Here is a 27,045-nt window from a genome sequence, read left to right on the forward strand (position 1 = left end):
CTATCCAATGCTCTTTGCTCTGGTCCTCTATCTGGTGATCTTCTATCCGTTGCTCTTGACTCTTTTCCAAGTCCTTTCTGCAGATCTTCTTCATATTTATCCAAAAACTTTACTTTATCTTCTACTGATCTTATTTTTATTTTCCTTCCTTTGAAGCTGAAAGATAGACCTTGGGGAAACTCCCACCTAAAGATAATTTTGTTCCTTCTCAGCAGGGCAACCAGATCTCTGTAGTTAGACCTTAGATCCAAAAGATATTTCGGGATGTCTTTAAAAATTTCCACTCTTGACCGTTGTACTTCTAGGTTCTTCTGATAATGCCAGCCCAAAATTCTATCTCTCTCTTCTTTAGTTTGAAGGGTGATCAAACAGTCTCTTATTCTATTCTTCTCTTTTTTCCCTCCTCTTCCAAGTCTAAAGGCCCTCACAATTCTAAACTCTTCTTGGCCCAAGTCCAAGTCCCAAAAGTCAGCAAATTCCTGTGTGAGAAAATCTGTCAAACTTCCCTTCTCAAAGTCAGGTAGGGCTCTAATCCTCAGATTCGCCTGCTTTTCTTTAAGTTCAATCATAGCAAGTGTCAACTTGTGTTCCTCAAGTTGCCTCTGTAGGGCTGGGACTCTCTCTGCCTCAAGTTCTGTTACTTTACATTCAGCAGCAACAGCTTTCTCCCTGGCTTCTTCCACAGTCTGCCTTATCAAAATAGATTCCTGTATCAATTTCTGGATAGCTTCTGTGTTGATATTCACCTTTTGTCCCAGATTATTTATACTTTCTGTATTTAAGTCAATTTTAGTAGTTGCAGCAACCACTTGCACACTTATCGCGTCTGTTTTCTTGTTAAGCTGTTCAAATGAATCATTTATCTTACTTAATGCAATTGCCAAGGCTTCTTCTGTCGACATTCCTCTTGATTTTGAGTGAACTGATATGGAAGCAGCCGCAGAAGGAGCAGGGAGACCTGATGTTGAGCCTCTCCTAGGTTGCTGCAAAGTCCTCCCAGACCTTAATGTTTTTTCTGCAGTTTGCTGGTCTGTTTTTTCCTTTCCATTTGCCATAACACTTACAAATTCAAGGTCAGTCCCAGAGTCTCACAATTTTTTATCTTACAGCTGGAAATTCCCCTAGCCCAGCTCAAAAAACAACCAATTTCAGAAGCTTCCACTAGGGAGAAACAGTTTCTATTTATATTAATCAATATATCAATCAATAGTGTCCTCTTTTAAGCACAGTTCAAGAAATCCAAAGTTAGTATCAACTTTCAGTTACTTTTACTCCTTTTTTAAAAACAACCGGAGACAGTAGAAACAATGTATTTCTCTTGTAGCCAACTGTCAATAAATGTTCTAGGCGCTGTCAGTGTATAATCCAAAAGACTTCAGTCCTGCTAGCAGCCCATTTCCAGGGTCTGAGCGCGGTATTTTAACACTCTTCACTCTCTCCTGCAGGCATATTTAGTCCACAACTTCCCCCCTCTTCTCCTGCCTCCAAGGGGGGTGGGACTTAATGTTCTTTACAGATGGAAATTCAGTCTTTTACAATAGGCTTTCCAAGACTTCAGCTTGCAGCCTCATTGCTTCAGTCTATTTACAAAAGGGGAAGGCGGACTTCCTGTATTAAACCTCCCCGTTACAATGCCAAATTAAACTTTTAAAAATCCAGTTCTCCCGCCTCAGCTCTACTCACGGGTAGTTACTTAAAAGCCAAATTGTCCACAGGAAAAAGTCAGCACTCTCCGGCAACAGCTATGTGGCTTCGCTCCGTGGAAGAAGCAGTCGATTCGAAGCACCGCGCCGCTCACCTCACGTCGCTCCGGACCCCCGAAACCGGGTTTCCCCGCGAGTAAGGCAGGCGCAAAAGGTGCCCGCCGAATCCCACACTCACAGGCTTCTCCCACCTGTGATTTTTTTGTGGGTCTCCGCCTTCGCCGTGGTGGCCAGACCCAATTCCCACAGGGCAAATTCCTCCCGATCAGAGGAATTCCGCCATTACCGGAGGCGCCAACCCAGAAGTCCCGAAGACACTTCCGGGTCACGTGGCCACCGTGACTAAGCTGTATCTGGCGAGCCAGCACCAGCGTCGCACACGGAAACGCCGTTTACCTTCCCGCTAGAAAGCGGTCCCTATTTATCTACTTGAACTTAGGGGTCCTTTCGAACTGCTAGGTAGGCAGGAGCTGGGACCGAATGACGGGAGCTCACCCCGCCGCGGGGATTCGAACCGCCGACCTTTCGATCGGAAGGTCCTAGGCTCTGTGGTTTAACCCACAGCGCCACCCGCATCCGGGTGCTGCTAATCAAATGCTAATCAAATGCTAATCCAGGTGCTGCTAATCAAATGCCCTTGCTTAATCGATCATAAGCAAGTGTGACCACCTCTATAAAAGCCTGTTCTGGAGCATTCGTGTATTTTAACACAATGCTAAGGAAGAAAGCCATCAGTAATGCTCTTAGAGAAGCAACTGTTGTTGCCCATGAAACTGAGAAGGGTCATAAGGCCATCTCCAACCAATTCAATACAGTGAGAAAGATTATTCAAAAGTGGAAATATTCAAGACACTCTTCTCTCTAAAAAGAACATGACAGCATGGCTTTGATTTGCAAAGTTGCATCTGAACAAACCACAGTACATCTGGAACAATGTATTTTGGACAGACAAGACCAAAATGGACATGCTTGGCCATAACACACAGCACCATGCTTGGTGAAAGCCAAACACAGTGTATCAGCACAAGCACCTCATACCAACCGTCAAGCAAAGTGGTGGAAGGGTGATTATTTGAGTTTGTTTTGCAGTCACAGGACCTGGGAACCTTGCAGTTATTGAGTTGACCATGAACTCCTCTGTATACCGAAGTATTCTAGAGCCAAATGTGAGGTCATCTGCCAGAAAGCTGATGCTTGGCTGAAATTACGTCATGCAACAGGACAATGATGCCAAGCACACTAACAAATCTACAACAGAATGGCTGAAAAAGAAAAGAATCAAGGTGTTGCAATGAGCCAGTCAAAGTCGAGACCTCAAGTGAAAGATGGCAGGACCTTAAAGAGAGCCTTGCATAAACAGATGCCAGCAAACCTCAATAAACTGAAGCAACGTTGTAAAGAGAAATGGGCCAAAATTCCTCAACCACAATGTGAGAGACTGATAAAAGTCATACAGAAAGCAATTACAAGTTACTGCTGCTACAGGTGGTTCTACAAGCTATTGAATCATAAGATTTACTTATGTTTTTCACACATGGCTTCTCCATTTTGGCTTTATTTCTGTTAAATAAATCATGGTATGGTGTGAAATGTCATATGTTGTTGTTCATCTGAGGTTGTATTTGCCTAATATTAAGACCCACTAAGGAGCAGATGATTGTAACATGTAAAACATGGGTAGGCAAACTAAGGCCCAGGGGCCGGATCTGGCCCAATCGCCTTCTAAATCTGGTCCGCGGATGGTCCGGGAATCAGTGTGTTATTACATGAGTAGAATGTATCCTTTTATTTAAAATGCATCTCTGTGTTATTTGTGGGGCATAGGAATTTGTTCATCCCCCCGAAAAAGTTATAGTCTGGCCCCCCAAAAGGTCTGAGGAAGAGTTTGGATTTGATATCCCGCTTTATCACTACCCTAGGGAGTCTCAAAGCGGCTAACATTCCCCTTTCCCTTCCTCCCCCACAACAAACACTCTGTGAGGTGAGTGGGGCTGAGAGACTTCAGAGAAGCATGATGGGTCCAAAGTCACCCAGCAGCTGCAGGTGGAGGAGCAGGGAAGCAAACCCGGTTCCCCAGATTACGAGTCCACCGCTCTCAACCACCACACCACACTGGCACTACACACACTGAGGAACAGTGGACCGGCCCCCGGCTGAAAAAGTTTGCTGACACCCGATGTAAAACCACAGAATTCAAAGAGGGTGTACGGTGGTACCTCAGGTTACAGACGCTTCAGGTTACATATGCTTCAGGTTACAGACTCCGCTAACCCAGAAATAGTGCTTCAGGTTAAGAACTTTGCTTCAGGATGAGAACAGAAATCGTGCTCTGGCGGCAGCAGGAGGCCCCATTAGCTAAAGTGGTGCTTCAGGTTAAGAACAGTTTCCGGTTAAGAACGGACCTCCGGAACGAATTAAGTACTTAACTCGAGGTACCACTGTACTTTCTTTTCCCCGTGACTGCATATTTGAATCTGAGGTGAAGTTCAAAGCTCTCTGTGCAATGCAATTCTCCTTTTACAAATTTAGTCCTGTGCCTTTTTTTCTACTTATGACTTTATTTAATATTACATATATCTTTTTTATATATATATAAAATTTTTATTTGGTTTTCACATTTTATAAAACAAAAACAAAAACAAAACATATATATTTTTAAACTCTTATTTTCATTACCCCCTACACAATATTGTATAATACAAGTTTTTACAAAATAGAAATTATTTATAGACCCTCCCTGCTCTGTCGATTCCTCAGAGGATGCGTGTGCGCGTGCGCGTGCGCGTGCAAGGAGCCAGCCCAGCGCGCGGGAGGGCGACAGGCGGGCCCGGCTGCCGGGGAGGAGCCTCCGGAGAAGGGGCGGGCGCGGCTCACGCAGCCCTTCCTTCTCGGCCCCCTCGGGACGCCCCGCCCCCGCGCTGGCTCCACCCCCGACCCCGCCTCGCGCGAGACGTCATCCCGCCTCGCCGCCTGGCCCCGACCTCACATCCGGAAGCAGGACCGTGGGGAGAGCAGGCATTTCCGGGAGAGGCGCCGGACCAGAAGGGGGACCATGAGTTGGTGAGTTGTTTCTGCGGCCGGGCGGGAGGGGGTCCTGGCTCGGTTCCCCGCCTTCCTCCGGCCCCTGAAGCCCCCTCGCTCCGTGCCGTTTCCTCATGCCGCCCGGTGCCTGTGGACCCTGCGGGGCTTCCAAGCGGCCCTCCGGACCCTCCGCGGGAGCCCCTTTCCTCCCAGGGGCCGCGGGGCGTGGGATGTCCCTGCTCCTTATCAGTTCTTTTTTTCAAAGCACGTGCTCGGGCAGCAGTCAGGGCTTCAAAGGGTGTGAAACTCATAGGCGTTAGATCTCCAAACTGTTATCAGACATCCGAGAGAAGTGAACCTTCATGTACTAAGGGAGTGCATCTCTGATTACCCGTTCTTGGCAGGGCGGGGGGGGTGTGGTGTGGAGACACTTCTGTTTCCACCCCTTGCTTCAGAGCAACATAGAAACGTAGGAAGTTGCCACATCTAGAATCAGGACATCGGTCTGTGTAGCAAAATATTCTTTACAATGACCAGCAGCAAATCTCCAGGATTTCAGAGAGGGGGCTCTCCTAGCCCTGCCTTGAACATCAGACTTTCTGCATGCAAAGCAGGTGTTTTATCACTGAGCTGTGGTCTCTTCCTTGAGGTGTGTTTTTTTTTTTTAGTGTCTGGTTGGTAACTGAGGGAAGTAGGATATTAATAATAATAATTTTATTGTTCATATCCTGCCCACTGCCTGGTCTGTCCCAGTTGGGGGCTGCCTAAGTTCTTGCTTTTGTTTACTTCTTATAATTATATCCTGCTTTTCCTCCAATGCGCTCAAAGCAAATTCCTCATAGCTGTCCTGTGATGTAGATCAAGCTAAAAGAGAATGAGTGGTCACCCAGTGAGCTTCATGGCTTAATGGGTCTCCTCAGTCTTCTTGTGACAACCGCTACACTGTGTTGGCTCTCCTAACATTTTGTTTTGTTATGCTCAAATTTTACTGGCACATGGGAGTTCTTGGTGGCCTTCCATCCAAGGGACTGATCAGGTTCATGTACTGCTGGCGTCAGTTAGTAGAATTGTAGCTGCAGATTCTTCAGGGAATTCACTCAACCCATGGGGAATCAAGTCCCTGCAGTAGGTTATTTAGAAGTTTTTCTCTGGCTTCAGAAGGCTGTACTAAAAGGACATTTTAGTCTGATCAAAGAATGCATATTTCCTCTTTATTAAAAATGCAACTGGTTCCAGGGAACAAGCACTTCCTTTTGTCATTCCTTCATAATGCATGAACATCTGAAACGCATAGACCTTCGTAAAATTGTGTTGGTGTATTTTTTAAAAAGTAGCCATGTCAGTCTGTTACAGCAAAAGTTCTCAGAGACCTGTGGCATCTTGTGTGCATCGTTGTTGGGTTGTTGTTTTTTTAAAGAAGAAGATAACACAGGTACCTTGTAGGCAAGGTCCTAGTATAGATGTTAGAAGTGGACAATGATGACTTTGTGTGTCTGAGGTGTAAGAAGTCTCACCTTGCATCAAAAATAAATAAATCATATTGGACCAATGAATGGTACTTTGTTTGCTCCACTGCCATCCACAAAACCTATCAGAGAAGAGAATGGAACCATTTCCTCCATAAACACTCATGGAACAGGGTCTGTCTTCAGCTAATCCCATGGATCAGGGGACAAAACCACATTCTCCAAAAACTCTACAGAATTCGTAAATTGTTACTATTTTGTATTCTTTTTAAAATATAACTTGTTCTTCAATCCTGCTGCTTTTTCAACTCCACAATTCTTTCAGTTTCAGGCTCATATTTGCTAGGATGCAGACTAAGGAGTTAGTGTAAAAATGCTTAATATTCTTTATTTCAACATTTGCTTTTTTCTACATTCCCAGACGTTTGTTCTGGAAGTTATTATGGAAGACATTTGTTCTGTTATGTTGTGCCATTTCAGAGTGATACCTTGTCTATGTTACAGCTCCACTAAAACCATCTTTCCCCCCTCTCAATAGAAGCAACCCTGGGCCTTTACTCTGGAATCAGTAAATATTGAGAAGTTGCATAGCACAAAACAATTACAGTGGTGCCTCGCAAGACGAAAAGAATCCGTTCCGCGAGTCTCTTCGTCTAGCGGTTTTTCCGTCTTGCGAAGCAAGCCCATGGACGGATTAGCGGATTAGTGCTTTTAGCGGTTTTTAGCGGTTTAGCGGATAAGCGGCTTAGCGTCTTAGAAAAAGGGGGGGGGAGGAAAAAACCCCCGCAGGAACTCGCAAGACATTACAAGAAAGAAGATTCCACCTAAACATTAGGAAGAACTTCCTGACAGTAAGAGCTGTTCGACAGTGGAATTTGCTGCCAAGGAGTGTGGTGGAGTCTCCTTCTTTGGAGGTCTTTAAGCAGAGGCTTGACAACCATATGTCAGGAGTGCTCTGATGGTGTTTCCTGCTTGGCAGGGGGTTGGACTCGATGGCCCTTGTGGTCTCTTCCAACTCTATGATTCTATGAAGCAAGCCCATAGGAAATTCGTTTTGCGAAGCACCTCCAAAACGGAAAACTCTTTCGTCTAGTGAGTTTTCCGTCTTGCGAGGCATTCGTCTTGCGGGGCACCACTGTATGTCAGTATGATCCAAATAGTATTTGGATCAACCAAAATTGAAATACTTAGTGTAATAAGTAATTGTAGTGATTACTCTGGGGAAAAATAGATTAGATTTCAAACTAAAGCAAATTAGGAATGATCATTGGTTCAAACTTTGTGCATGGACTAAAGGTTTGTACCTGGATTCTACTTAGGAAAGCTTTGAACGTTAGCTGAGGAAGGCACCATGCTTCACTTATTTGGTTACCTTCCTAGTCAATTATAATTAAGTTCAAATCATTTCTGTACCGTTGGCAGCTGCTTAAAATCTTCAGGAGTAATTAAGAGAATGCTAAAGTTGCTTTTGATCTAGAACGTAATCCCAAACACAGGAAGGATGCTCAGGGCTTTTTAAAGCATATCCAGCACCATGATGCAAAGATCCCTCCGGCGCCCCCCCCTGCATTTCCCAGAGTTGTAGACCTTTTTTAAGGGGGGGGACCCCAAAGTTGTTGACCTTTTTAAGGAAAGGTTCCCCAGAGTTCTTGACCTATTTTTAGGGAGCTGATACCATGCTTATATGTTATCTCTGCTTGGGAAAAGAAAACAGGAAACATAAACAGAGAACCAGTAAATAGTTAGGATGTAGCTTAACTGTATCAGAAAGGCATCCAGCCAATTTGGTTGCCAATAAATATTCCTGCAGACATTTCTGAGATCATGGTCTTTCCAACTAGTGGCTTTGTTAATTGTTTTACTTTAAATGTTGTGAGGATCCTATGCCCTTTTAAAATGTGGTTTTTGGGAGTGGAGGGTTATTATGGTTGTTTTATTTTGATTATGTATTTTGTGGTTTTATATTTTGATTTTATTCAGTGAAGCACCCCAAGACCTTGAGGTATAGGGCAATATATAAATTAAATTAATAATAATCCCACCATCCACGTGCCTCTTTTTGTCCCTTTACACTGGCATGTTTTGCACCAGATTTCTTTCAACTAGCATCAGTAGATAAAACTGGAGGTGTGGGGGAGAGAGGTAAGCAGTGAGAGAAGAGAGACAGACATCCCCTTCCATATCCTATGCCTTCCTGCAGCACTACTCAGAAGTAAATCTGACTCTGTATACAATGGGGCTTACTCTCAGGTGCATTTACATACAATTATCATTGCTTCAGAAATTATACCTTTATATTGCTTTTAATTATTGCCTGCCCCAGGAAGGTGACCTTTGCAAAATGAAAGCGCAAGACTGCGTTGCAAGATCAGAAATACCGAATATAAAAGTGGTAGGCAAGGGGTGAAGGGTGGAGACAGATGGCTGGTGACGCACAAACTACCAATGCTTCATCCAGCCCACATCATAGAAATGCCCCCCCGCCTCCACCCCTTTTAATTTTGTGGCAGTGCCCATAGAGCGGGGCATGCACATGACGCCCATAGGGCAGCGTACATGGCATGGCAGGGGGTGCGATCGGCGGCGATCCTGCCCAGGCAAGAGGAGCTGCCCAGGAGGCAGCAAAAGAGGATGTGGGGCTGGGAGGGATGTAGTCCTTGGCTCCCCCCCCCACCTGTCCGTCTCCTCCTCCTCCTTTCGGGGCAGGGGACTCAGAGCCTCTCTGAAAGCCGGAGGAAGCCAGAGAAAGCCTCTCTCAGCACAGTGCCAACAACAACGGAAGCCGCTGGGCGGGCCCCTTGAGAGCCCTACACCAATCCCAGGCGCGCAGGGAGGAGCTGGGAAGCCGCCTCAGTGCCTTGCTTGGCCCCGAACTCACGCAGAGCCTGCGCCAAATAGCCCGCTAGGAGCCCAGCGCTGTGGCGCTATGCGCCACTAGAGATAATGGTTAAGACGTCCCTGAGGATACTTAAATTCCACTGAAGTTAGCCAAGATTGCAACTGGTATTTATTGGGTGTGTGTAAATTGTTGTTGGGCAAAATAAAGGCTAAAAACCTACTAAAAAAACAGGGTCCCTCTTCCGCTTAAGCTATTGGCTTGTTTTTTTGGTGCTCATGTTATTCTTTTAGCCGAAGCCTAAACGTTGCAGTTCCCTCTGAGCTCATTGAAATTTGCTTCCTAATAAGAACACTTAGAATTGCTGTCTTAGGTTGCAATATTGTGCCACACATAGTTATGAGCTATGCATCAGTAAATATGCATAGAATCAGGCTTTTGGTTTTATGCAGTCAAGTTGGGCTAACAAAAGGCAGGAGGTTTAGGGATTAATTTGTGGCTGAACAAATACAAAGTAACATTTGGTATTGCCATATTGGTTTTTAAAAGGCAGGTTCCAAAAAAAAAATAATCAGCTGTTAATCTTTTGTTAGAAAACCAGCATAGGACTCACTGATGTATTTGTTTCTGAGATTCTCATGCAGTGATTTTTGCCACCTCATTTTCACATGTTTGCAAAAACATGGTCCCTGCATGGAAAATTGGAGCCCTTACTGAAGAAAATGTTTTCCTGTCATGGTTATGTTTCTATTTTTCATAGGTAAACTATTTCACAAAGATGGCTCCCTGTGTGTAAATAAGCTGGCAAAGTCACTGCAGTGTTCCACCATTTTAGAAATAAACATGAGAGTTTCTCTCACTGTCCTCACAACAATCAAGCCAAGCAGAATGATGCAGTAAATGTGCCTGCAGAGATCAGCAGCCCAGGTCCATTTTGGTAACATTGGAAGCTGTCTTACAGCAGCTGACCTCATACAAGGCCAGATTATTTGTCCCTCTAGCTCCTCTGATTGATGCCAGCTTTCCAGGGTCTTAGGCAGGTTTTTCACATCACACCAAGGAGTACCTTTCACTCCAACCTTAGAGAGCCACTGCTAGTTAGAATAGGCAGACCATGGATAGGTGGACTAATAATCTCACTTTTCATAGGTGATCTTCAAAAGCAGCTATCACTAGAGGATCCTAGAGACCTAAAGAGGTGAGGGTGGTAATTTATGGGTTAAATAATAATTAATACAAACTTTTAATTGATTTGGCAAAGCAAGCATGCCAGTTACTGCTAAATTAGTTTTAAGCAATGGAAGGAAAAATAAAGCAATGTCTATGAATCTATGGGAAACAACACAAGCAGGTAACCAGATATTTGTTATGGAACTCAGTGGTCAGAGAATCTTGTGGTTTCATTTTCATTTTATTTTTTTACAAAAGCAGGTTTCTAGCTATCATAGAGTTGGAAGGGACCCTGGGGATCATCTAGTTCAACCCCCTGCAACCTTGGCATCATCAGCATCATGCTCCAACCAACTGAGCTATCCAGCTCATCATCCATGGTTGTGGGGAAATCATAGAAAAGTCTGCATATTGTCTGGTGATGATTAGCACAAGGACGTGCTGTGTTTTCTCTACTCATTTTCCTGTCTATTCCAGTTTCCATTTCTCAGCCTTTGCCACTAGTCATTGCCACAAAAATTCACATGCTTTAGCAAATTATTATTATTTATTGAATTTATATACTGCCCTATACTCGGAGGTAAAATAAAAATATAAAACCATAAAATACAAAATTTTACTCCAAAATCCCACGAACTCCCTAGACGCAATCAGAAAACAATGGGAGGATGACATAGGCTATGAGATTAACCCCACTCAATGGACCAAAATGTGGTCTAAACCCCCCTTTAAATCCATATCAATGAAAAGAAAAGAACTTACTCTGAAACTCACCTACAGGTGGTACCTAACACCAAGAATACTAGCGCTAATACGCCCAGGAACCTCACCAAAATGCTGGAGAAGGTTCACCTCCACAGGCACATATCTCCACATGTGGTGGGAGTGCCCCAAAATCCAACTATTTTGGACAACAACCATAGGAGAAATACTGTATTTTTCGCTCCATAAGGCGCACTGGACTATAAGGCACACTTAGTTTTTAGAGGGGGGAATCAAGAAAAAAAAATTGTGTCATAACATATATCTGCTGTGTCATAACATATATCTAAAATGGTTTACAGCAATAAAACAAAACTTCAATTAAAAACCACAAAAAGCTAAAAAAACTGACATCAGTTAACCATTGTGGAAGGATGTACAGTTGACTCATATCTTACATGGGGGTTACAGTCAAGGGATGGTGCATAAAGCTGAAATCGCCTATAGTAAAAAAAAGAACCCAGGAACTGATCCTGCACAAGTAATCTTTACTTCCAGAGCTGGTGCACCAAATGAGTCTTGTTCTGCCAAGCAAGGCAGAGAATTTTTAAGCTCTTCACTTTGTTTACTGGGCTCTGGGAGGCTCTTGGTGGCCTGAAGACGGTTCAGCAGAATTCAGTGGCCAGGATGCTCTGAGCATATAATGCCAATCCTGGCCCAGCTACACTAGCTGCCAATTATCTTCCAGGCCCAATTCAAAGGGCCAGTTTTGACCTATAAAACCTTAAATGGCTCAGGACCACAATACCTCAGGGACCACCCCAAACCCTGTGATCAACATTCCTGTGCTTCCTCCTCAAGAGGTCCAGAGGGTGGCAACATGAGAACAGGCCTTTTCTGTGGGGGCTCCCTGCTCTCTCCATATATTTAGGTGCCAGGCAAAAACATTCCTCTTTTTAAAGGCTTTTGGATAAGCAAACAATCTGGCTTTTTAAACTGTTGGGGGGTATTGTTATTGTTATTGTTTGTTTGTTTTATTTTTCTGTTTTTATAACGTAAACTGCTCTGTGATCTTGGGATGAAGGGCGGTATAGAAATTTAATTAATAAATATAATAAAAAATAAACTCTTGGGTACTGAGAAATTGCATTGGGATACTGCAGTAGACCTCTGTGACATATGTGGCAACAGACTTTTAACCGGTATGGGAACATTCTAAACAATTAACTGTGTTGTTTTCCTAGTTCTTGGCTGGATTTTAACACTCTGGGACAAACCAGATGTGATAGTGGCAGAACTGTACAGAATTATTATTATTATTATTATTATTATTATTATTATTAATTAGAATTTATATACCACCCTATACCCAGGGGTCTCAGGGCTGTTCACAAAATAAAATCAAGATATAAAACCACAAAATACTTAATAAAAATTAAAACAACAATCGGACACCCCCCCCATTTTTTTTTTTAAAAGGGCATAGGTCTGATGTAAATCAGATCAACTAAAGGCCTGGTTAAAAAGGAACATTTTCCCCTGGCGCCTAAAGGTGTATAATGAAGGTGCCAGGTGAACTTTCCTGGGGAGAGCATTGCACAGACAGGGAGCCAGTGCAGAGAAGACCCCGTTCTCGCATTGCCACCCTCTGGATGTCTTGAAGAGGAGGCACACGAAGGAGGCCTCAAGATTATCTCAGGGTTTGTGTAGGTTCATGTGGAAAGAGACGGTCCTTGAGGTATTGCAGTGCTGAGCCATTTAAGGCTTTATAGGTCAAAACCAGCACTTTGAACTGGGCCCGGAAACTAACTGGCAGCCAGTGCAGTCGGACCAGGATCAGTGTAATGTGCTGAAACTGTCTTGCTCCAGTGAGCAACCTGGCTGCTGAATTCTGCACCAGCTGAAGTTTCCGAACCGTCTTCAGAGGCAGCCCAGTGTATAACGTATTGCAATAATCTAACGATGAGGATACCAGAGCATAGACAACACTAGTTAGGCTATCCCTGTCCAGATAGGGGCATAGCTGATGGAAGGCGTTTTCATGTAGGTGTTAAACAACATGGGGGATAGGATTGAGCCCTGTGGAGCCCCACATTGAAGGTTCCACAGGGCTGAAAAGCACTCCCCAAGTAACACCCTCCGGAAACGACCATCCACGTAGGACTGAAATCACCGCAAAGTGGTGCCACCCACCCCTAGTTCGGAGAGTCGCTCCAGAAGGATACCATGGCTGATGGTTTCAAAAGCCGCTGAGAGGTGGAGAAGAATTAACAGGGACATGTTTCCCTTGTCTCTCTCTTGACAGAGGTCATCATACAGGGCAACCAAAGCAGTTTCTGTGACAGTATTGGACCTAAACCCAAATTGAAATGGATCCAGAAAATCAGTTTCTTCCAAAAGCACCTGGATCTGGTCCACGACCACTCGCTCCAGAACCTTGCCCAGAACAGGGAGATTAGTAACTGGCTGGTAGTTAGGTTCTCTGAATCCGGGGAAGGTTTCTTAAGGAGTTGTTTTCCTGCTGCCTCCTTCAAGCAGGCAGGGACCATCCCCTCTCGTAAAGAGACGTTGACCACCTTCCTGGCCCAGCCAGCTGTTCCCTCCCTCCTGGTTTTTATCAGCCAAGAGGGACAAGTGCCTGGAGCGCAAGTGAGTCTGCCCATAAAGCAGCCGGGTGGGTGGGTGGGTGGTTTTATGTTTTAGCATTTAAAGCCCTAAACAGTTTAGGATATGAAGGACCAACTGCTGTATTTGTTATGAATTATTTGTTAGATTTATATACCACCCCTCATCACAAGATCTCGCAGTGATTCATCAGATAAAAATACAAGGTAAAACACATGTAAATAGTTAATACAACAACCCCTTTCCCCCAAACACATTTAAAAGGCTGTTGAATATTAATCAGCCTTATAAAACCAAAAAAATACAAATACGAAAAACAAATGAACACTTAAGAACAACTCCACCCCCCAATAAGCAACACCCACCTAAGTTAAAACCCCATCCTCATTAAAACCATAAGGCCCACACCCTCGTTCCACCCCCAGAGGGACAAGCCCCTTTGTTGTCTCCCCTTTGGTGGGGGCCCTGCAGCTGGCAGGCTTTCTAGAGCTGCCCCCGCAACTGGTGGATGCCCACCTTGGGCAGCAGGTGTCTCCCATGCTGCCTGCCTGCCCAGGTCCTGGTCCCTGCCCTACTTGCACAGCTGCAGGCAGGTCCTGGTCTGGAGGTCCAGTAGAGACTCCCATCTCCAGCAGGTCCCCTGGGCAGCAGCTGCAGGCATGTGAGATTGCTCTAGTTGTTGATATCTTCACTGGGGTTGTTTATTATTTCACCCATTTTTTTTAGTGAGGTGGGTGAGTCCCATAGACAGAGCCTTCTCTGTGGTCACCCCTCATCTCTGGAAGTCCCCTCCCATTTTTCGGCTGAGCTGTAGGAAATTTGATGCTGATTAAAATTCTATTTTTACTAAGGAGTACTGCTAAATCTCATTGTTCTTACTTTAATTTACTATGTTTGTACTGTATTTTTATGTATTGTAAGCTGCCTTGAGAACTGTTGGTTAGTAGGCGGGATATTAATAAAATGCAGCATGAGTGGGAGGGTGCGCTGTGAAGCCCTGTTCTCTTCTCTCCCCTCTCCTGAAATTTGCTTTTTTTAAAGCTGTTTTTTTCCTGGTGAATCTCTGTGGCCAGATGTACCCCATATTGGGTAAAAAATAGCTTTTTAAAGCTGTTTTGTCAACTGCTCAGAGGACTTTGGTGAATGGGCAATACATATATCCCAGAAATGAAGAAATACATTGTTTTGGGTGGAAAAGTACAGGGGAAGAATGGTTTGTGCTCTCCCCACCCCCCACCCCCGCCAGTAATATTCTCTATAAAAGAGAGAAGTTGTGTTTCAATGAAACCATGGAGATTAAACCTAGCCTTTCCCTGGGCTCATGCACTTTCCCGCCCTTCTTTTCAGTGCTAAAAACTCATATATGTAAACCTGGGTTATGGGTGCAACAATTGAATATCTAGTCAGTTTTTATCTTACAAAGCAAAAAATAAATAAATTGTGCAAACTATGGCAAGTTCTTAAAGAAATAGGAGTGCCAGACCACCTTATCTGTCTCCTGAGAATTCTCTATGCGGGACAAGAAGCAACAGTTAGAACTGGATATGGAACAACTGATTGGTTCAAAATTGGGAAAGGAGTACGGCAAGGCTGTATATTGTCTCCCTGCTTATTTAACTTATATGCAGAATACATCACGCGAAAGGCTGGACTGGATGAATCCCAAGCCGGAATGAAGATTGCCGGAAGAAATATCAACAACCTCAGATATGCAGATGACACAACCTTGATGGCAGAAAGTGAGGAGGAACTAAAGAACCTCTTAATGAGGGCGAAGGAGAAGAGCACAAAATATGGTCTGAAGCTCAACATCAAAAAAACTAAAATCATGGCCACTGGTCCCATCACCTCCTGGCAAACAGAAGGGGAAGAATTGGAAGCAATGACAGATTTTACCTTCTTGGGCTCCATGATCACGGCAGATGATGACAGCAGTCACGAAATTAAAAGACGCCTGCTGCTTGGGAGAAAAGCGATGATAAACCTAGACAGCATCTCAAAAAGCAGAGACATCACCTTGTCGACAAAGATCCATATAGTTAAAGCTATGGTTTCCCCAGTAGTGATGTATGGAAGTGAGAGCTGGACCATAAAGAAGGCTGATCGCCGAAGAATTGATGCTTTTGAATTGTGGTGCTGGAGGAGACTCTTGAGAGCCCCATGGACTGCAAAAAGATCAAACTTATCCATTCTGAAGGAAATCAGCCCTGAGTGCTCACTGGAAGGACAGATCCTGAAGCTGAGGCTCAAATACTTTGGCTACCTCATGAGAAGTGAAGACTCTCTGGAAAAAACTCTGGTGTTGGGTAAGAAGAAGAGGGTGACAGAGGATGAGATGGTTAGACAGTGTTATAGAAGTGACCAACATGAATTTGACGAAATTGCGGGAGGCAGTGGAAGACAGGAGTGCCTGGCGTGCTCTGGTCCAGGGGGTGATGAAGAGTCAGAAACGACTAATTGACTAAACAGCAACAGTAGTAGTGAAATTTAGGGACATTGGGTGATATTCAACAACGTTTACTCAGTGTGTAGACCTTTTGAAATTAATGGACCTAACTTGGGTCTACTCTGAGTAAGACTTTGTTCAATACTACCCATTGCTGTCAATGACAAATATTGTATGGGCCGCATCATTTCACACTGCCCTACTTCCTCTCTGATCTCTCTGCAAGTTTGAGGCAGTAGGTTTCTGAATCCCAGTTCCTGGAAGTCACAGCAGGGGAGAGTGTTGCTCTGCTGCTCAGGTCCTGCTTGCGGGTTTCCCTTGCAGGTTTCTGGTTGGCCACTGTGGGAACAGAATGCTGGACTAGAAAGGCCACTGGCCTGATTCTGCAGGAGGTTCTTGTGTTTCATGTTTTCTGCAGCCTCTTGTTTCTTTGCTTGCCTTGCCTCTCCTGATGTTGTTGGCCAGCATCCTCTTATGTCTCTCCTAGCTCCTGCCAACCTAGTAATTTGAAAGCATGCCGGTGCAAGTAAATAGGTACTGCTATGAGGGGAAGGTAAAAGGTGTTCCCATGCCCTCTGGCTTTCGTCACGGTGTTCTGTTGTGCCTGAAACAGTTTAGTCCTGCTGGCCACATGACCCAGAAAAGCTGTCTGGACAAACGCCAGCTCCCTCGGCCTGAAGCGAGATGAGCCTCAACCCCATAGTCACCTTTGACCCAGGGGTCTTTTACCTTTACTCTTTTTTTTAACCTTATGTCACAGTAGATCTCTTCTGGAAAGGGAGTTGGGTTATGATCCTTTTATCCCATGTTAGAATATGGGATAGAAAAGCTACTTGCCACATGACTCCTGGTACCTAGGTTATGGGTGCAAAAACAGAATGGCTAGTTGCATTTTTTCCAGTTCAGCAGCACTTTACGCTTTTTTTTTTTTTTGAAATTCATAAACTAATACACAATTCACATGACACATTGTTAATATCCCATTTTTAATAGCAATTCTTAATTGGACACCACAAACATAAATTGGGTTCTGCCCCTGCAGTTGTGACCAAAACCACAAGTCATTTGAATAATTAATATTTACAAATACATACATGTATATATTATATGTGTTTGAAATTAGCCAGGCACATTTTGCGACTGGCACAGGTCCAGTTGTGACCACATGGAGATCTCTGGATGCCAGGTGGGTAATTGACATCTCAATCTGGCTGGCTGCTCCAGCTTTCATAGCAGGTCAGCAGAAGAGCTTATTTATTGCATTTATATCCCATCTTTCCCTCCAAGGAGTACATGTTTCATCCCCCTCCTCAGTTAATCCCTACAATGATGCTGTGAGGTATAGCTGCCAGGGGTTTAGCTTCTTCTGTCATTCTGCAGAGGATCCAGGCAGCCACGGGCTAAGCAGCCAAGCACTAAGATTTACTTGGAAGACCTTTGAATTCAAAATCTGTGAGCAGCATCTTTTAACTGACTCAGGCTGCCTCCTTCTGTGCACACCCTCTCGGTGTTCTCCACCCTCAGAGGCTCATGGGCTGGCGGCCCAAGGAGGGCACACTCTCCGTGGAATTCTCTCTCTCGAGGCGCATTTGGCACCTTCATGGCACAGCTTCCATCCAACAAATGCTGAAGAAGCACCACTTGAGGTGTATGTTTTTAGGATGCACCTAATTTTTGTGATTGTAAATTATTTTAAACTGTTTTTAATGTTGTATTTTAATATTGTAACCTGCCCTAGGATTTTAGCATGAAGTGTAAGTAAATAGTAGTAGTAGTAGTAATTACACTCCTTTGTCCTTGTGCTTTTGACTTTAAATCAGGGGTCAGCAAACGTTTTCGGCAGGGGGCCGGTCCACTGTCCCTCAGACCTTGGTGGGGGGCCAGACTATACTTTTGGGGGGGGGGGATGAACAAATTCCTATGTCCCACAAATAACCCAGAGATGCGTTTTAAATAAAAAGACACATTCGGCTCATGTAAAAACACACTGATTCCCAGACCACCCGTGGGCCGGATTGAGAAGGCGATTGGGCTGGATCCGGCCCCCGGGCCTTAGTTTGCCTACCCATGCTTTAAATGATACCTTGCTAGTGCAGAACAGTTGAATGATTTCTAAACTTTTTGATGGAAATACAGACATTTACTGTTTATGTATGTGATCATTAGGTTCCTTGTTTATCCTCTCTCAGCAGTTTTGGTTCAACAGTGCTTGGTTTACAAGTCAAATGTTTGATTTCTTTCCCCTCCTTTGCTGCCAGCTCTGCAGATTCATCTTGTGAACTGGAGAAGCCCAGCTGCATTCTCATTGCCTCCCCCTGTTATGTGGAGTAATGAAGATTTTCAGCTAACAAGTAAACTTGACAGTTGTCTTGTTGGACCAGGTGCACTGGATTCTTGCTCTCTGTTGAAGCTCTTCAGGATTAGTATAAACGTCTCTGTATCACTAAAGTCAGCATCTCTGTCACCCCAGCACAATGCCAGAGAAGTTTGTCAGTTGTACAATCAGTTTGTCCCGATTATAAGCTGTACATTTCAAGACTGGCAGTCAATGAGTAATAGTGTGTTCCATGATAGGAGAAGGTATGCAGTAAATACTGACTCAGAGATGCAAGCATTTTTAAAAATTGTTTTAAGAGGTGCACAGCTTTTAAATTCATTTTGCTACATTCAAACATAGCCTTAGACTTGTGTCATTGATTAAGGAAAACCAGTAAGGTTTGGTATTTTTCATTTTTGGGGGGTAGGTGCTACTAGTGTGTAGGTTGTCGGAACTCATTTAAAAAGCAAAGGGGGCACTTCTGGGGGGGAAATAACAACAGGAACCACTGTCTGCCCCCTACCCCCAAGTGCATCACTATATTGGACCAGTAGTTGTGACATACATTTCTGTAAATACTGCTTTAAACTTTCAACACTTAGAATTGATGCATGCATTTAATATTGACTCAGGCTTCTATAAAATGTGCTCATTTGTTTTGCCAGTTTGTTTTCAGGCATATTATCTATAACAGGTATGGTCAGAACTTCAGCATTTCCTTTTAAATGAAAGCTGGGGCCTGATTCAGTCATACACAGTATAGAGCCTGCTTTGCCTTGGAAGACTATAAATATTAAACAGTGCAACAACATCTAGAGTGCACTGTGTTGACTATTCTTGCACTAGCACATCATCCGGGATGGCCCTACCATAAGGGAGAATGACATGGCCACCTCAGGCAGCGGATGCTGGGGGGTAGGGAATGGTGCCATGGTGTTGGAAGACAGATCTGTTTGTTCCACACAACCTGTCTTGTGGCACCTAAACGAGGCAGCTCCTCTCATAAGCACCCTATTAATGTCATAAGGCTATAAAAATGGAAACTGATCCCACAAAGCAAGACTTGATGGAACATTGGAAACTTCACTTGGGACTGCATCAGTCATGGCATCTAGGATGGAATCTACACAAACATGCTTTAAAAAAATATATATACACTGAACTTTCCATAAGGCTCACCACTGCCATCTAGTGTCACATTGTAAATTGCGCTTAAAACACATAGAATCATAGAGTTGGAAGGGACCACAAGGGCCATTGAGTTCAACCCCCTGCCAAGCAGGAAACACCATCAGAGCACTCCTGACATATGGTTGTCAAGCCTCTGCTTAAAGACCTCCAAAGAAGGAGACTCCACCACACTCCTTGGCAGCAAATTCCACTGTCGAACAGCTCTTACTGTCAGGAAGTTCTTCCTAATGTTTAGGTGGAATCTTCTTTCTTGTAGTTTGGATCCATTGCTCCGTATCCACTTCTCTGGAGCAGCAGAAAACAACCTTTCTCCCTCCTCTATGTGACATCCTTTTATATATTGGAACATGGCTATCATATCACCCCTTAAAACACACTTAAAACGTTTTATTTGCAGTTGTATAGCTGAGTCCTAGCTCGCTATGGAAATGGATGACTTTGTCTTCACAGTGCGCAGCAAGCAACTCAGAGTTTCTCCGAGGTTTTGTGGGCTCCATACAGCAATATAGATGTCAACAGCCTGCGGACCACCCTGAAGAGCTTTGCTGGCTGTTCTCTCAAGGGTGAGATGGAAGTAGCGAAGCAGGCCTTTGCCATGCAGGAGGCACAATTGTGCTCTAGCTACCTTCTGGTCTGTTTCATCGCATGTAGTTCCCCAGTACTGTATACCAGGAGCTGAATGCTCTCCACGGTGTTGGAGAGGGCATTCAGGAGCGATCATATCTGTGGCCCTCTGCAGCAGGACCATCAGTTCTATCCACCAGAAAATCCCCCAGACAGAGCATTCAGAAATCCATTGGATTCCAAAAGTCTCTGTGGGAAGACATTCCTCCTTGGTCCCCCACCCCTGCAATGGGAAGTTGGTGCCATTTGCCAAATTTCACCATAAACTAACGAACTTAGGCAGACACTTGTAAGGTTTTGCTTCTGGTATACAATAATAGGGATGTTCTTCAGGGTGAATCTGTTTGGGAACAAGACATTATTTGTGTGTTCTTTAGTTCAAAACAAAAAGATGTGTATTAAATCTTTTACAAAATAGAACTGTGTTATCGTTGCAAAATAAACTCCCTTAAGGGCTTCTACTTATTTTAAGCCCCCACCCTTGTGTTTAAATCAGAACTTGCTAAAAGCCCAGTGCTCAAATCTAGAAATTGATATTATAAAAAAGTCCACAGCACAACACATTGATGTAATAATTCTGAGCTTTTTAAAAAAGAGAAAAACATCCTGTAAGAAAAATGCTTATAAACTGGCTGTGTTCTGCTTATGCATCCATGCAGCACTGAGTGAGGAAAAATATTTTAAAAGCAATAAGAGGAGTTAATTTTGTATTCTAATTAGAGATTGGAATTGGGAAAATCATTGGGAAGGTACTCTTTGTGTGTAAATGGATTTAGTATGTCCTCCAAAACATCATATGCTTCCTTTAGCAGGTACATTGCAGCACAAAGCTTATGCGTATCAAGAGCATTTAGGATTATTGGGCTGCAAACTAAAATTGGCTTCCCTGACTCTTTAAATTGGCTCAGGCTGAGACAGTAATGACCTTTGAACACCAAACATATTTACTTACATTTTTATCAAGCTTTTAATTTTCTTGTTTGCTTTGTACTTCTCAGTTTGGTTTGTGATACACAGTTGCATTTTGTTTTAAATCTCGTTTTTAGGAACTTTTATTATATGGTGCAACATTTTTATATTAAGCAGTAGAAAAGCTTCATAAATCCATCTCTCACTGTGATCTCTCTTGGAGCTTGTGGTGAAAACACTGTAGACTGCTTTTGGGAAGAAGTCAGGTGGGGCATTTCTGCTTTTGCGTGCTGCTTTCACTCCCTGCCAAAAGCTCTCCTGAACATAGCTTATTGAGTCTCTTTTCAAAGCCCTCTGAAAGATGCATCTGAGAACATGGCAAAAGCAGAGTAAGCTCAGGGTGAAAGCCATGGCTGCAGGTTTGAGTCTCGTGCTGGTTGTTCTGGATTAGAAGAGGTCCGTAGCTCAGCGGTAAGGAACATACATTGTATGCATAAAGTTCCAAATAAACAAGACTTGGTTAGGTGCACCAGGATTATGACTTTGCCTAAGGCAACCTCATATGATCAGGTAGAGAACTAGCGGTGACCTTGAGTCTCTTGGGCCTTTGCGTACATAGTAGCAACATTCTTAAATACTGCGTTGCAGGGAAGGGTTGGGGGTGCTGTAGAATTTCAGAAAATTTATTTCATTGAGAAAAAAGGGGGCATTGTCAAGATGGTTCCTTTTTCAGAAATCCGTAGCCCCTGCCTTTCTCTCCAGCAGCAAATTGCGGCAGCGTCAGTTCTTGTGCATATGGTGGCCTCATTTTTAAATGTGAATGCCAGAGGAATCAAACTCTAGAGGTTTGTCTGTGTGTAAAAGCAAACAATCACCCTCAGTTCAGTTTGTCAATAGCTGGCAGAGACCACATTGACTGTAATAGTTGCTAATTCATGCCGAGAAAGCCAGGGTGAGTTCGTGCTGCCGCTTCTTGAATGAATTGGGTTATTCACGGAGCGCTGGAATGCCATACGTCTTCAGAGGGAGAAAAGGGTCTTGATGACGCGCAGACTAGGCTGTGGGAGGTCAGACTCATTCATTAAGACTGCATCCAACTCTGAAGTGAACAAGGCAGTTAAAACATGCATCTCTGGGGAGGACAGGTCTGTTGTTGAGGGGCTCCCACCCTACTTCCCAAATGTCAGTGTAAAATATGCCTTGCTTTTGTATCACTTTGTTTTCTGGGAGCCCTGCATAAAAAGCGAATGAACTTTGTTTCTAACATTCAATTCTGAGTGTTTTCTTTGTGCAGAGGATCTGCCACACGGCTTAATTCAGTTTGCGCGTGCCGCCTTTTCTCCAGAAATGGCCCCTCCTCAGCCAGTGCTGACCTGCCATTTAATACTTTTAAGTCTTAGGGTCTACCAAACGAATTGAGATAAAGAGGACATAAGAAGTGCCTCGCTGGATCAGATCAAAGACCCATCTAGTCCATCCCTCTGCTCTCCCCGAGGCCAGCCGGAAGTCGGCAGGCAGGACTTGAGCACAACAGCATTCTCCTCGCTTGTGATTCGCAGCCACTGGCCTAGGGAGGCAGAAAGTCAGGCTGGGTAGCCATTGATAGCCTTATCCTCCATGAACTGGCCGAATGCCTGCTTGAAGCTGAACATCTTGGTGGCCATGGCTGCCTCTTGGGAGCAAGTTCCATAGGTTAACAATGCACTGTGTGAAAGGGGGAGGGGGTTGTTTCATTTTGTTTTGGTACCTGTTTTATTATGTATTGTTTTTATATTATATTTTTATGCTGTGAAGTGCCCTGAGATTTACCAATGAAGCGTGGTATACAAGTTTAATAAATAATAATAACATTCATCTTCATTGAATGGCCTTGAATTCTAGTCTTATGAGACAGGATAAGACCTTCTCCATGTCTGCTTTCTCCACCCAAGGCATAATCTTATACATCTCTATGCTTTTACTTGCCTTTTTTCTATTTTTTAAAAAATAATTTTTATTAAGTTTCATATTACCAAATTAAACACATCAAACCAATTAATCCAAATTATATCAATACATATCATGTAAATCAATTGTTTTCCAAATTATAAATTTTTGTGGGGGGTACCCATGCTTCTTGATCGGCAGGAGTCCAATCCTCGAATATTTCTGCTGCTTTCATATTAAGAATGATATTTCCAGTCCCCTCTTCTCAATTCTTGTCGTTGCTCATTTTCCTTTTCATTCACCTCCGAGTTGCTCCGCAAGTGGGTTGAAAAAAACAGTCTTATTTGTGTTTCTGTGTGGACTTTGTACTGCTCTCTCGTAAATTCCAATAGACCAGACATTTCCGCTCGAGCAAGCAATCGCCATTTTGTCATTCCGATGAAATGCAGTCTAAAAGCTCGCTCGTTAACTTTCCCGACCTGTTGCATCGTAAATTAGTCTTTTTCCAGGAGGGCTGCCCCTTCCAGTTCGCAATCTCATTGAAATAATAAATCTTCGGCTCGCCCTCCCCAAGACCAAACCTCCTGCAACACAGGTCTATCTTTCCGCATCAAATCTCCATTCTTACTGCGTCACAAAGAAAGCCCTTCTTCTTTCCAAATCCTTTACAGAGTAAATCCTTTAAATTCATATTATTCCCACACAGTTCATTTTTAGTCCCATTTGCCAATTAGTTGTTGTGACGGATCTTCTAAGAGGGAGGGTTATTAGTTAATCACATAGAGCAAAAATAATAAAAAGTCATTCCCCCCCCTTTCAGTTCCGTTGCATTCCATTCCACATACCAGCTTGTCTGTAGTACTTTGATGTAATCTTCCGTCTCAATCTTCTTCATTTCAGTGGCAAAATTGTTAGCAGATAAAAACCTCCTGCCTCTCTTGAAGCATGTGCGTTATCTTTCTCCAATTTTTTTCCTTTTAAGTAACGCAACTAGTTTCGCTCCTGGAAGCAGCTTCGGAGGAGTTCCGAGACTCGCCGAGGGTTGTACACCCAGTGCCTCACCCCCTCCTTCTTCCGAATTCGGGGGTGAATTATGGCAACAGCGGGTGAAAACTGCATCTCTCCCCCCTGGAGAGATGAGGGAGACTGATTTACTCCCCATAATCAGCCTCTAATTACCTTGCTTGCGAGCTGGATAAATATCCGCCATCTTCCAAGGCGCCCCTAGCGGCCCCCTACTTGCCCAATGTGGTAGCCTTTCCTCCTAGGGAATTCACTCTAGCCCTTTGATCATTTTAGTTGTGGTTTTTTATATCTTTTCCACTTCTGCAATATCCTTTTTGAGGTGAGGTAACCAGAACTGTGCACAGTATTCCAAATGTGGTCACACCATAGATTTGTATAATGTCAGGGTTGGTTTTCCCCCAGCTCCTTTTCTAATGATCCCAAACATGGAATTCACTCTTTTCACAGCTGCTGCACATGGGCTAACATCTTCATTTAGCTATTACCGTATTTTTCGCTCTATAAGATGTACCAGAAAAAGTGAGTCTTATAGAGCAAAAAATACGGTAACTATGACTGCATTGCTTCACACTTGCTTACATTGAACAGCATTTTCCATTTTACTGCCTAGTTGACCAGTGTGGAGAGATTCTTTCGGAGTTCTTCACAATCCCTTTTTCTTTAAGGCGGCCTCACTTCTCATCCCTTACTCTGTAGATTATTTATGAATAAGTTAAGAAATGCAGGTACCAATACCGACCCTTGGGAGGCTCTCCTTTCTACATCCCTCTGTTGGGAGACTTGTCCGTTTGTTCCTGCTCTCTGCTTCTTGTTCCTTAGCTAGCTTCTGAGGTACTTCTCTTATCTTATGACTGCCAAGCTTAGTCAAGTCTTTGCTTGAGGTACACAGTATTTGCTTGAGGTACACAGTATTTGCTTGAGGTACACAGTATTAACTAGGTCACCTCTGTTTATATGCTTGCTGTCACTCTAAGAAACCCCAAACTCTTAAAAATTAAGGAACGCAGGACCTACCTTTAGAGCAGCCATGCTGGTTCTCCTTCAGCAAGACTTTTTCTTCTATATGCCTGGTAGTACTATTTTTAACAATGATTTCCACTAGTTTTCCCAGAAAAGAAAACATTAAGCAAACTGGTCTGTAATTTCCTGGATCCTCTCTGGAACCTTGTTTAAAAATTGGTGTTACTTTGCCCACTCTCCAGTCCTCAAGTATGGAGACTGATCTTAGGGACATCTTGCATATTTTTGTTATAAGATCAGAAATTTCCCATTTGAGCTTTTTTAAGAACACTTGGGTGGAAGCTCTCCAGACTCAATAATTTGTCAGTTTCTGATTTGACAGTAAGACCTAGAACTTCATCTCTTGTCTCTACTGTTTGTCTCAGGTCTTTAGACTTCCATTCTGAGAAAGCTAATTTAGGCACAGGATCTACCCTACAACTTCTGCTGTGAAGACAGGTGAAAAAGAAAAAAAACCAATCAGCTTCTTTGCAATTTCCTTTTCTTCTTTCAGCACACCTTTGACTCCCTTGCCATCATCCGAAGGTCCAGCCCAATCCTCAGCTGGCTTTCTGCTTCTAACATACCTGAGGAAATTTTTTGTTGTTTGTCTTTGTGATTTTTTTCTCACTGCTTGTGAGAAGCAGTGTGCTTCTCAAATTATTTTTTGCATCCCTTGTTGTCTCGTTGCACTTTTTTTTGGCAAATATTTGTGTTCCTTTTCATTCTCATTTGGATAAGATTTCCATTTTCTTAAGGGAGCCTTCTTGCCTCTATAATAGCTTCCTTCACTCTGCTCATTAACCATGCTGGCATCCTCTTAGTTCTAGCAGTACCTTTTCTGATACATGGTATGTATCGTTTCGTGACTTCTATTATTATGGTTTTGAACAGTTCACAGGAATTCTGGAAAGATTTTACCTTCCTGACTCTGCTTTTCAACTTCCCTTTTACCAATCCCTTCATTTTTGCAAAGTGTCTTCTCTTGGGGATGGACTGTAGCTCAGTGGTAGATCTGGCAGATCACCTGCTTTGCATGCAAAAGATCCCAAGTTCAATCCCTGGCATTTCCAGATAGGACTGGGAAAGGTTTCATGCCTGAAACCCTGCAGAGCCACTCCTAGTCAGTGTTGACAGTTCTGAGCTGGATGGACCAATAATCTGACTTGATGTAAAGCAACTTCCTCCGAAGTCAAGTGTGACTCTGTCGGTGTCTTGTTGTGTTCCCAAATCTGCCCTGGCCTTGCTTCTTCTCCAGGCTATCTGCTGCTCAGTGTACTCATTTGTAGAATGAGGACTGAGAATTGCCTCACATGGGTGTTTTGAACATTTAATTAATGGCTACGATAGCACTTGATTGCAATTAGAAGATGGGTGTAACTGGTGTGAGGTTCTGATCTTTCCTCCACCCAGATCACCTTTCCTCCAAAAAAAATGTTGCTCACTTACATCACATTGACACTCAAAGAAGGTCTGTGTATGTTTCCATTTTGCAGAAGGCATCTTAATAGCAGGACTTGATTTTGAGACAAAATTTGTCCAGTTCTCCACTCTTGAGTTCATAGCTATTTCTTTGTTGTGATCTGAAGGCAAACTTGTGTTAGGGTTGCAGTAAACTTCTGTAGGATATGGAAGCTTTGGAACTTTTCTCTAGTCTTCTTTATACATACTGTACTTAAAAAAGAAGAAGCAGTCAGAATCAGATCTCCTTCTGAAGATACAGGAATAAGAAAACAAAAAAAATGGAAGTTACCCCTATTCTGAGAATATTCATGTTTTCTAGACTTGCTTCTGCTTGTGGTAGCTCTCAGTGGAAAGTGTAACATGAAAATAGGTCCGCAACAGGGGCATCATTAGGGGGTGGCCCAGAGGGCCCCAGCAATGGGTCTGTATAACAGGCCCTGGTCTCCTGCTCCTCCCCCCTCCCCTCTAAAAACTTTTCATATGTTGCTTATAAGGCAGTTTTCCCTCTGAAACTTACATTTGTAGCTATACATATAAATTGGCATATGTGAATTTTACTCTGCAGTCAGAGTCTTTTCAGGACATAACGATACCACTGTCCCACAATTCACAAGAATACT

The 27,045-nt window shown here is 43.5% G+C and overlaps 1 protein-coding gene and 1 long non-coding RNA gene across 6 annotated transcripts in view; one reads left to right on the forward strand and one right to left on the reverse strand.

The window, feature by feature from the left end:
* Positions 1 to 4,646: 4,646 nt before the first annotated feature.
* BIN3 (bridging integrator 3) overlaps positions 4,647 to 27,045 on the forward strand; it is a 127,261-nt gene continuing 104,862 nt past the window's right edge. The window contains exons 1-2 of one of the 5 annotated variants that reach the window (XM_079955234.1): positions 4,715 to 4,763; positions 18,228 to 18,320. Coding sequence is in view for 1 of the 5 variants with exons in the window: in XM_079955230.1 (XP_079811356.1) it covers positions 4,756 to 4,763 (8 nt within the window). In the remaining 4 variants the exon portion in view is untranslated. Of the gene's footprint in view, positions 4,764 to 18,227; positions 18,351 to 27,045 lie in introns of all 5 variants that reach the window. The other 4 variants (XM_079955232.1, XM_079955231.1, XM_079955230.1 and 1 more) reach the window with 4 other exon arrangements.
* On the reverse strand, positions 21,138 to 26,671 carry LOC307204017. The gene is made up of 2 exons (XR_013833457.1): positions 24,977 to 26,671; positions 21,138 to 22,109 (listed from the first exon to the last, which is right to left on the reverse strand). It is a non-coding gene; the product is annotated as an uncharacterized lncRNA (long non-coding RNA).

This window comes from Podarcis cretensis (assembly GCF_951804945.1).
Source record: "Podarcis cretensis genome assembly, chromosome: 15".
NCBI classification, from domain to species: domain Eukaryota; kingdom Metazoa; phylum Chordata; class Lepidosauria; order Squamata; family Lacertidae; genus Podarcis; species Podarcis cretensis.